The 12,426-nt window shown below is 32.0% G+C and overlaps 1 protein-coding gene across 10 annotated transcripts in view; it reads right to left on the bottom strand.

Annotated features, from left to right (window-relative positions):
* Positions 1-12,426, bottom strand: part of DMD (dystrophin) — a 1,148,563-nt gene that overhangs the window by 676,694 nt on the left and 459,443 nt on the right. For all 10 annotated transcript variants that reach the window (XM_074814589.1, XM_074814586.1, XM_074814591.1 and 7 more), the window contains 4 exons: positions 9,810-9,932; positions 8,167-8,304; positions 6,051-6,203; positions 4,959-5,141 (listed from right to left, as the gene is read on the bottom strand). In XM_074814589.1, the coding sequence (XP_074670690.1) occupies positions 4,959-5,141; positions 6,051-6,203; positions 8,167-8,304; positions 9,810-9,932 (597 nt within the window). The remainder of the gene's footprint in view (positions 1-4,958; positions 5,142-6,050; positions 6,204-8,166; positions 8,305-9,809; positions 9,933-12,426) is intronic.

Below are 12,426 nucleotides of genomic sequence, written 5' to 3'. Positions count from 1 at the left end.
CTTTTGCCCAGCATTTTTCTATTTTGCTTTTCTAATGACTTTTCTCTTTTATTCGTCCTCTCTCCCACTCATTGTAGGAATAATGAAGAATTAGTTTGCCCCTTCTTCTTGGCAACCATTATTTGTTTATTTACCCCAAGAAATATTTAAGCAAGGATAAGAGAAGAAAACCACTTCATTCCAATGCTGCTGGTTGTGGAAACTGTGGAAAACAATGATCGAAAACAATGGTAGCACATTACCACTGAAGTATTCACGTTATTTAGATGCAGACAGATAATTAGGACACCAGGTCCTGTGTTTATCTGTGACAGATTTATTTCAATGTTTGATTTATATTTTATGAAATAGCTTTATATATACACATATTTTAACAGTTAAAACAAAAAAAGTTTAAATTTCACTAAATGAACTAAATAGAGCTCCATAGGGAAATACTAACTGAAAACTGCAAGATGCCCTTAAAAGGCTGAACTTAAACAAACTCTTGAATTTCAGATGTAAACTTGATCAGTCCTTAATCTGGTTCCAGAAGTTGATCACATACTCTCTCACCTGAAGTGATCATCCAGTTGGGAGACAGGTATTTTGAATTTCTGAATGCTTTACAGAATCTTAAAGAGAATAATGTCTTTCATTTGGAAAAATGAAGTTTATGATATTTAGTTCATAGTAAGTACTATGAGTACTGGCATTTTATCCATGTTGCAGATAACCATTGAACTGCTCAGACTAAATCACTTACCTTACAGAAATAAATACATGTTTTGTATAGCTATTTTCCTTATTCATTCTTGTTCAGTGCATAGTCTAATTGGTATGAAAAAGATCTCTCCTGATGTTTATAATTTGATTATTTTTCCCAGTATGGCCAAAATCCAGGCCCAAATATTTCAGTAGTAAAATGACCATAAATTTCAACAGAATGTTTGTCTGTGTCACCAATGAAATTATTGAAATGACTTAGGTAAGCCTATTTTTTTGCTTGTATATGCTTCAATAAGTACATAATTTTGACAGCTGTTTATAGGTTGCAAGAACAATATTCCTCTTGCCCTAAAAATATTCTGGCTTATTATTTACTGCATAATTCTGCCAAGAGAAGAAAAGAAAAAAAACACCATGTGTGATGGCAGAAAGAATGTTGGATAGCTTGATAAAATATGGTAACAGGACATATGAAATAAGAATTTATAGTGTAGGCTCTGCACCTGTGTTCATCTAGAAAATATTTTCTCATGATAAAGACCTTCAGTACTCTCTATATGCAGAGTAATTTCAGTCAGCTCAATAAAATCTAAACTGAGTCATGACATAAACATGCTCATGGACTGCTGAAATGAAAGCATGGAAAAAACCCTTCTATAAAACAGGCATTAACTAAAGCAAATTTAATTAAATGTAATCAATATAGCAGTAACTGATTTTGACCCTGATTTGAATTAAACTATCTGAATCTAGCTTTTTCTTTGCGAGAGATATCTATTCTCATCACCCTGGAACAGTGGCATAAACTGTTGCAGAAAAATAGTAACTGGGAGATTTAGGTTTAGATTGTAGCAAAGGGGATTGATAACTTTTCTAAAAATACTGTGCAACTGCCAGGTCTTAATTATTTCAGATTCTGCAGAGCTAATCTAGAAATAAATGTCTCTTGACCTCTCTAATGTTATAATTTTTACCAAAAGGAATTGTTTTAAAAAAACTCATGTAATTTTAATACGCAAAAATTGCATAGTGTTCTAGGATTAAACTTTAATGGCTTGTTTTTTTAAGAGTATCTTAAGCTTCCATGAATTTCAGTAGGATTTAGTGGTTAATCATAATTTTAAAATATTACGGTAAAATATTCCACTCTTTAATAAAGTATTCAGATTTCACAACTGAAGTTACTACTGACTGATTTAAAATGGAAATCTTTAGCAGAAATGAAGTAGAAAGGTAAACTTTTCTTAACACAGGAATCAGCAATCTGCCCAACTGAAAAACGGAATTTTCTGCCCACTGTTTATTTTGTTACATATGAATAAAGACACCAGGTGGGAGAAGAAACCTGTAAGACAACATGAACTCCAAAAACTTTTTCACACTCAGTGTCATTTTAGGTTTTGTGCAGTTGTATTTATGCATTTGTGTACCACGTTTAACCTGTTATTGCAATAAACCCACCTTTTTCCCTATAGAATGTCACACATTACTCTCTGACAATTTTCATATAGATGTGACCAGTATACCAAATTGAATCATGTCTCAAAATTGGCATTAAACAGAACATGCAGTGTTGGAGGTAATATAACTACATTATACCTTATTATCAAAAGTGGTGACAGAAAATTCTTTTTCATAAATATACACCCATATATATTTGTCAATTAGTTGCTGGATATTTACAGCTACATATTTGTGAGACAATCAGAATTTTATGACAATCTACCATGCTAGTGAGAATCAATTGTTATATGGCTATGATTCTGACATCCTTCTGACAGGTCTTCCCAAAAAATATTGGGGAAAAGTAAAATCCAGGGGAGCATGATCATTCTAACTTCACACTTTGATATTAGAACTATATTAGCTCCAGCAAAGGTAAGAAATGCAAATCTGTCATTAAGCCACATAATTAAAGGTCTTCTTCAATGCAGTCTTGCTATGTTTATTAAATGAATGATAATGAATTGCAAGATATACAGTACAACTAAATCCTCATTGATTTATAATAACAACTTTCAATTGTTAAGTCTGTTACTGAATACATCATCAATTATAAATAATAAATGCAGCAGTTTTCTATTTATTTTGCTTTAAAAATAAATTCCGTTTCGTATTTTTATTATATGGTTTTATTCAGTTGGTGGTTAACATAGAAAATCTCCGTGAAAGTTATTTTTGCTGGTATATGCATGTGTTTGAGTGCATAGTTTGATTTTTAATTTTTCTTTTGTATTTTAAAGTCTTGAACAAACAATTAATTAATCCTCACAACATCCCTGTGAGGTAGGTACTTAGGCTGTATTAAAAAAGAAAATAAAGGACTCAAGAGAAATTCACTTTCTTTCACTGATTCAGCAAAGCCGGAACAATAACAAGGCAGTTGTGCTTCTCACTCTGATTTGAGGCATGAAAATATACTGCCTCTCACCAGTTTCAGTAGCTTCTGTAAAACTTCTAAAATATTTTATATGAATATCACCTTGGTCATTGTCGACAGAGCGAGATATTTTTCGTGAGAAATGAGAAGGATGCAGTAATTATCCTGTACACATGTACATTTCATTGAATAATGACCTCATTCCCCAGATAAATACTAACAAGTAGCCTTCTTGTATAAAATATTTGAGCATATTAAAAAATTTAACCATTACAAGGATAGAAATATATAAATAATATATTTTAACAATAAAAATACATGTAATGGTTACAGGGCTTTAAAAAGTTGATGACTGTATTCCCTTGATGGACACAAAAGCATATCTGCTGATGTATCTACCTTATATATTTTAAAGAAAAATATGATAATATATAGTTTTATTGGTTTGCTAGTAAAATTTTATAATGGATATACTCATCCTCTGTCTAGAAGGTGGTGGGTGACATAAAAAGCACATTGACAGCAGAATGTTTTTATATAAATTGCATGCACATCCTTATTTCTTACTTGCTTATCAAAGGAACAAATATTTTCATTATAAAAAGACTCATTTACAAGACAAAGTGAAACCTGTTCTAACTCCATGTCAATATAAATGATTTGCAACTGATTACATCCATCAAGTTTAATACAAGACATAGTAATCTGAAAAGAGTAATCAGATGGAACAAGATTTAATAACATACAAACCAAAGTTAATGTTTCTCTGATTGTTTCCATTAACTGCATAGCTATCCCAATTATTTTTTTATATATACATTATGTAACTTAATAGAAGAAAAGTTAAAAATATACAATACACTCAGTACATTAAATAGAGGACTGTGTTGACCAAAAGGTTATACATTATTGCTGATTTTGGAACTTTTTTTTTCTTTTTAAAAACATAGTCAACCTTATATTAACTAGAAATAACATTTCATGTATTTAAATTTTCATTATCCTGTCAGTATGTCCCCTCTGCAATCTAGGTGTATTTAAAAATAAATAAATAAAATTATATTTTGTTGAAACACCCCTTTACCACTAGCACTTTTAAGATTACAGAAGAGCATATAATGCAACAACTTCCTTGAGAGTAAATCTTATCTTTCTTCATATAAAATCAAAAGCCCAGAAGAAGGAATGTCAAGGAAAAACTGCCATATTTTGATCATAAACCTGGAATAGTGACAGTTGTATTCCCTTTTATTTATCCAGTTATTGCAGCATGTATAAACCAGTAGGAATAATTATATTTTATATACAACTAAACAACTCAAAATCAGAAGACACAAAGTTGGTTCATAAAATCAGGTTTTCATCCTGTCAAATTTTAAAAAGTACACTTTCTTGCAAAAAATCCTTTGAGAATTCAAACATTTATATAGTGTCATAAGAATTTTCTTATCTCTTCTTAAGTGACTATAACATGTTATGGACAAATAAAAAACCAATTAAAATTGGCATGGGATGGGCAGTTGGAAAAAGACAACTTTTGTGTTTTACATGGTCACTAAACAAAATAGATGCATGGCAAACTGATGTTTTTAAACTGGAAAGTGTTATGGAAAAATAATGAGGCAACGGAAATAAACATGAATTTTTCATTGCTGAGTTTTTTGTAATTGGCTGATTTAACTTAAGGGCAATTTTAAGACCAAAGCAGAGAACTACTGTATTAGAATATAAAGATTCCCCCACTTGCAGACAATAAGGTTTTTCTTATTAATATTTGAAGAGTTGACACTGACCCTGAAGCTCTCATTGTTAGTAGGATGCTGTTAGTAGTAGCAGTTGCAAACATGTGGGTTTGCCAGTAACAACTCACAATTTGTGCATAGTTGAGTCTTCGAAACTGAGCAAATTTGCTCTCAAAATCTCGCCAGCGCTTGCTGAGCTGTATCAGGGTTGGCTCCACTGCTTTTGCAGCCCCATCCTTAGACAAGCGTTCAGCCTGCCTGTGCACCGCATTCAGATCTTCCTTCTTCTTCTCCAATTCTCCATCAATCTCCTAGTGAGCAAAACCAATACAGGGCCCAGGACAGTTAGCTAACTAGATCAATCAATTTAAAATTAGCAAAATACTTCTGTCAGAAATTCCATTTTCATTTTATTGTTACAATTAAAATTTACAGCTATTTCATTTCTTATTTTACATTGAAACAAAACAAAAAAAGAACCTTCTTGGACATTGGCTGTAGAGATACTAACAGCTAGTACCCATTGAAAACTCGTTAGCAAAGGCCAACAGTTTCCAATTCCAGATTGTTGCTAGTACACTGTGATGGGCAATTGGAGAAACTCTTATCTCAGTAAGGGTCAGCATATTCAGGACAAATAGCGTTTGGACAGCTTACAAATATATTATTTGACTTTAAGATATTACTTAACTCCTGTTTTACTCTGTGGGAAACTCAGAGAATGAAGCAAAGAAAGACGATGCAAAATAAACTAGGAAAACCTTTGACAGTATGTAAACAAATCTATAGAGTTTGACAGTGACAAATGAATATGTTCTGATGAAAATGAATGTGCTAACATGAGACAGAGGTCATCCATATATTGGTAAGTCATTTGTTCATCTGGAACAAAGATACATAAAATCAATTACAATTTTTACTAGAAAACATTTGATGCTTCTTAATACATTGCACACTTTTCATATTATCAACAAAAAATTTTATTTAGTGTGTTTCAAATTATTTATATAACAGTCTGTATAACAAGTACAAGATATAGTACAACAGAGAAATGTCAGTTTGAACACAGATAATTAGGGTTCATTTTACTATAAATAGAAATAAAGAACTGAACTGATAATATTCTATATCTATTGGATTATTTGTTGCATTTGCTGTCTGCTAAATTGATAAACTATCACTCAAAAAGATCTACCATTGCCATCCCAAAACAACATTACCTTTAGCTTCTGCTCATCTTTGTGGTCTGGTAGACTGGCTAACTTTTTCTCAATGTCATCCAGCCATGTCATTAGGTCATCAGCCTGCCTCTTGTACTGATACCATTGATGAGAAATCTCTAAAGCCTTTTTTCTTCTTTGAGATCTCAAGTCCTGTTCACAGTGCAGACATTATTAGAATATGAATTAAAGGCTTATAAAATATGAATTGGCATGTGTGCACACTGAAGGAAAAAAGCACACAAGGACACTATTTTTTTAATTAAATATTGATATTTAAATCTATTTTATAAATATCTCAACACAGAATATTTTCTTCAGTGTATAAGTAATGGAACACAACATATTTACTTCAGTTTAACTGATTTTTTTTTCTTTTAAAGGAGATTACCTAATTCAGGGTTGTTCACATGTTGAATAAACCATTGAGATAGTCACCAATATTCAGAGAAGTTAAGACTCTTACATAAATGTCAATATTTTATATAAAACACTTCTGCTCAGAATACTTACTGGACAGATGGAAACACAGCCCACTTAGTACCTAGCCATAAGTGGGCTTCCTGTGTTTTATGGTCTCCTGTGAAATTCTAGCCTGCATGAAAACTCTGTAGCTACTCAAAAGAAAATAATTTCAATTCAGAAATGTATGCAAAGACAGGTTTCCTCTTTCTAAATTAAATATCATTTACATAACAAATGTCTTGTGTTTATGGCTCAGCTTCATAGAAGATTTAAAACTTCTCTTTAACAGGAAGGTAAAAAAATGTTATGTTATTTCATATAAATATTATTAAATTTACTCCATTTGCATTTGCATTTACTGCTTAACTTTGCTTATACAGAATTCATAAAATATTTTCATTACTATAACTTCTTATTAAGAAGTAAATTTAAAAATTACTGTTACATTTTATATAAAAATATCCAGATGAATTTGCTTCTTTGTTCTTGAATTTTATTTGACAAGGTTGAATGCCTTAACTAAGACACCCAAAGGAAAATCAATCACTCTATTCCATAAAAATGGCCAGTAAGGTCTGGTTAATAGCATAGTTCTAGAAACACTTTTCTTGTTTCTCCTCCATAAAAATTATGAATTACTTCCATTTAATTTGGAAGAGTCAAAGACACGCCTAATAGATTTCAAGTTTTGTTTACATGTGGACAAAACAGTGGTATATTCCAGCTATTCTTTTACTGAATTCAAACAGATTTGCAAAACTGTAGAAGTTAGAATAAAATCCATGGGATAGGAAAGATTTTACTTAAAAATAAGTAATAATAAAATGTAACCATGCCATGTTCCCCAAGCCAAGAACAACTTAATCAAAATTTTCAAAAGAAAGAAAAATTCTACTTGTCAATAAGATGAAAAATTCTCCTAAAGTAGCCAGAGCCTACAGCTCCATGTAGGTGACCAAGGTAACTTTCCAAAATGTAAGGTTCTTTCTTTCCTCACTTTTGTTTTTACCTGGAAAGCAGACATTCCCAATTATGACTATTAGCTTGTCCCAATAGGTCTCACTGTGGATGTTTCTAAGGAACAGTATCATACAGTTGTACTTCCAGGACAGTGGTTATACAGAATTTTGATATGTGACTTTGGTTTTCAGCCTCTTAGCTGCTAGGTCTATTGGTTCTACCACCTATCCTTTTCTAAAGAGGCTGGATCCACTTTTCCCACTAGAGAACATAGCATCTAAATCTTTTACTAAAGGATGAAACAACTTATTCATTGCCAGAAGTATGTTATACAACTGAAAATAAAAGTTTGTGAGAACTGATTCTAACTAAGGTCTTGACTGCTGTTGGAGAAACATAAAACATGCATAAAGTGTTAAAAAAGGAATTATTATCAAAGAAAACATTGTTGTCCAACTGACAATCACACAGTTGTAACTCTGAGGACAAAACAGTACTTGTTAAGCTGGAGATTTAAAATGTCTTTTCCAAGGCATCAGGAGAAGTATATCAGAAAATATATGTTTATAGCCAAATAGTTTTTAATTACTCATCTCTAAATAGTAATGAAGATTCATTTAACTGAACAATGCCCTGAAATGAAGAAACAACCTGGTTTAGTAGTATGTGCTTATAACTTTAGCTCCTATACCTTGAGAGCATTATGTTTAGTCTGCAACAGCTGTTGTTTTTTCTTTATTTCCTCCCGTTTTCTCTCATCTGTGATTCTCTTTTGAAGCGTGTCGCCCCTTTGCAGCAATTCTTTCACTGTGCTCTCATCATCTTCACTCTGATTTAAAAAAAATAACAAGTATAATGGGCATTTAAATCTAATTATTACCTAAATACTAGGAGATACAGACATATAAAACTATACATCCTCTCCTAGGGTAATCATCTAACAGCTACTTGAAGTTCTATACTGAAAACCTAATAACTTTTACTTGCTTTCTACAATACGGGTAGACATTTGAGAGGGACAAGTAAAACAGCACCTGAAAACCTACAGATGTTTGATATTAGATTTTATGCAGCATCTAGGATAACAGGATGAAAACATTAGAGGCAAAAAGGTAAAATATATTTTGCTTTAAAACAAAAAGAATAAATATATTTAAAATATTCTAAATTACTGTCAGTAGTCATGGAAATCGCCAGTATGCTAGAAGACCATGTAATTCCTAACCACTTCAGGCATCACCACAGTGCAAAACAGATATTCTGGCAGGGAAAATTATACCACTAAGTACTTTTTACATAGAAGTTGAATCTATGCCACAGCTTCTGGGAGTGTATCTCTCGAACCACACTAAACATTTTACATAAAGAAAGGGAACAAAATATGTTCAAATAGTGGCAACTGCCCCATCAAACTTGATTCACTTAGAATTTACCACAGCAGTACATACTGCCTTAAATTTTACTTTTCCTGCATTAAAAAAAAGGAAAAAGAAAACAAATCCTGTAAATATTCCTTTCAGCACTGCTATAAAATAGCTATATTTGAAGAATTCCTTAAAATGAAAAGAATATTCAGTCTTAATATTGCTTGTAAATAAATATATGTTCGATCTTGCTGAGGACTCATGAAGAGAGGGGTCCTAAAGACGAATCTCTTGTTATTGCCAAGCCAAGAAATATCATCTCTCTGAAAATCACTCTGGAGAAAACAGACCACAGTGGCAACAGTAGCAAAGCACAGCAGTATTTTACTCCTCTCGTGTTGTTTTTTTTTTTCTCCACTAATATGCATAAACAGTTTTACTACTTGCAAAGAGCAAACATGAGTAATAAAGCTTACCGCAGCCACAAAAACTATTGACAATAAATGGTATAATCAGATTGGTTAAGAAGTAATTGGCAAGTGGCATTTCTTTCAGTGATTATTGCCTAGCATTTGTTTCTAGTGAATGTCTTCTTTTATTGTATTGCCCATTTAGATACATCATTCTGAGTTTTCCTGGTCTTTATACTGCTACAGAGATTTTAATATTCATTCCGAATTCTATAATATTGCTAGTACTAGTATAGGACCCATAGATAACATTCCTGTTTTGCTTAGTGTCTTCACAAGGGTCAAAAAATGTTTTTCTTATAAACTAAGAATTAACTTATCACTAAAACTTTTAGTTAATGTTAACTTGGGACTTGTGATTTTATAATATATTAGCACAGTAAAATTTTGTCTAAGTTATATCTAAAGATCCTATCACAAATATGGAAGTTTCTAATTTTCACTCATTTTTTTTCATTTCCCTGTCTACTTCACTCAGACTTCCATTTCAACCAAATTACCATATCTTTACTGAAGTCCTCCTCTTTCAGATTCACTCCCTGCTGAATTTCAACCTCCAGTGGTTCAAGCATTTTTTGTATATCGAAGTCAAGTTGCTCCAATTCCTTCAAAGGAATGAAGGGCTAAAATGAAAGAAATACAAAGATTATTTATTTATATCAAATACTTAATAGTTTTATTAGAAACATAAATTAAAAGAAACATCTGTTCTACCCCCTATTGTAAAACAATGGTAGACTTTCCATCATGTGAAAAAATATCTACACCATACAACTCAAAGTACCCAAAGATCCAAGTAAAGATAGGTATATAACAATACTGGAGAATTTCTGTATAAGAAAACACGAATTCTATGGTGAGTGAAAATAAAATTAAAAAAAAAAAATTGTATCCTCACATCTGTGTGTATGAACAGGTTCAGATAAACAGTGTAACATAACTATTTTTCTAGAAATTAAATGTTGACACTACTTAGCTAAATCTAGTTTGCCAGAAATTACTCACACAGCAACAAGCAATCCATTCAGAGGAAAAACCACCTACTACTACCAACTGAGAAAAATTTCACGATGATTAGTTTCAGTATTTTGAAATCATTGCTCTCTCACAAAGAATAGCAAACATTCCAGGTGAATTATAAACAAAAGACAGATAATCTTTGTGTAAGATATTCCCCTAACAATATTTTGTAACATATTAAAAAAATCAACAAAACTTCATTAAAAGAGTTTGTGTTTCAAAAAAGCCTCAACAAAAATGCAGGACCAAAAAACCCTCAACCAAACAAAATAAACACAATTCCTCCAAAATGAATCACAGTATAGTTATGGTGCTTCAGCTTAGTGTTCAGTTTTGAACTCTAAAGCAAGTGCCAATTATTAACAACGATGTACCATCCTTTATCTACCTGATACTCGAGTGCCTGTGGATAGCTTAACGTACAATACGCAGTATATTTAAGTGCATTGCAAAGGATCAACAGAAAAACTTTTTTCTTTCAAAGTTTTAAATGCAAGAACCACCAACAAATTCTTGATGATTCTTGCATAAAATTTAGATTTAAAGGTAATTAATGCTTTATGATGTTCTAGGAACTCTTGGACATACAACTATCTTCTTGCTGAAGACATAAGTCCATTATATTCTAATGAGTTCTCTTTTACTCTTCCCTCCAGTACAATTGGTATTTATTATAAAGCAAAAGCTTGTAAAGAAGATGGTAATAATCAAAGTTGATCAGTTTAAACAAGAAACACTGGACATCAACTGTAATCTGTTCTTAGCTGTTCCACAGATGACCTGGGAAAATTAGGGTAAAAATGCCTTAATTTTATCTAGATGATTGTTTTAACGACAAAGATTTTGAGCACTTACGAACATTAATGGAAATATAATAATGTATGATATTTATAGAGAATAATACTGTACTTGCAAATTTTCATCAAGCAGCACAGATTTACACTCTGCAAGCACTTCAACTGAGATAGAAATAATAACAAACTACATAGTAACTTCTCAAATACTCTGAAGTATGTCTTCAAAAGTATTTAAATATCACTAAAAGACAAATCAACTAATAAAACTGCTATATAAAATCTCTGAAAAATGCTAAAAAAAAAAAAAAACAAAACAAAAAGGAAAACAGAAGTACCAAATGAAACTCCATTAATTGAATGAGGTTAAAAGACCCCTTGAAAATGTCAAGTCTCATCTTAGTACACTGTGATAATTTTGTTAATTCAGAACACAACAATTATGTACTAGCGTTTACCGACTTCACAGGTCATTTCTTATTTACATCACTGTTGTACTGATAACTGTTAGTATTTGAAAAAAATATATCTAATTTGAAAACAGATGAGAATTGATTGAAAATAGTATGAGAGCTTACTAACCTCTTGAATTGATTTTTAAATCTGTTATTCACCGAGTGAATAATTTTACCTCAGGATGAAAAACACCCAAGACACTTAGGAAGCATAATATCACTCCACAAGATCAATTATTTTTCAGCTCATGAAGCTGAAATCATGACTAAGGGATGGACAATGAACAATCATGACTATATAGATGGACAAAGCAAGGCACCTAGCAATTTAGTGCTTTATCCAAATGCAGAATTCAGATAAGCTTTTGCCTCTCTATCTTATGCACTACCTTATGCACTACTAGAGATATCCTTTGTGAATCATACTCTAGCTTCCCATTCCCCAAGTTCCTGGAAAAGGTCCCCTAAATTCTAATTTACCATTAAAATTATGTGCTGTAGTAATTCCTTTTATCTTGCTAGGTACATAGTGTATAAAGCTTAGTGAGATGCTGCTATTCTACCTCATGTTGCCCATACAATCATAAATGGGAGAACACTTGAGAGAGAAGGTTGCCAGGTGGAAGATGTTTGCAGGCTGTGTTCTGAAGACATTTCATCTTGACAAGCATTTTTTTCCCCTTCTTTGAGTGAGCCCACAACGTGCAATGCAAACAGTTAACCCATGATAAACCATCTACAGGCAGTCCCATTTTTCCCCAAGACAAGCAACAATTTCACACAACTCTATCAAAGGCTGCATCAGCCCTGTATGTGGAAGTGCAAGGTAAAACTGAGGAGGAAATACA

This window comes from Strix aluco, chromosome 2 (assembly GCF_031877795.1).
Source record: "Strix aluco isolate bStrAlu1 chromosome 2, bStrAlu1.hap1, whole genome shotgun sequence".
Taxonomy (NCBI): Eukaryota; Metazoa; Chordata; class Aves; order Strigiformes; family Strigidae; genus Strix; species Strix aluco.
The sequence above is the reverse complement of the archived record's forward strand: the minus strand, read 5'-3'. Positions and strand labels throughout refer to the sequence as shown.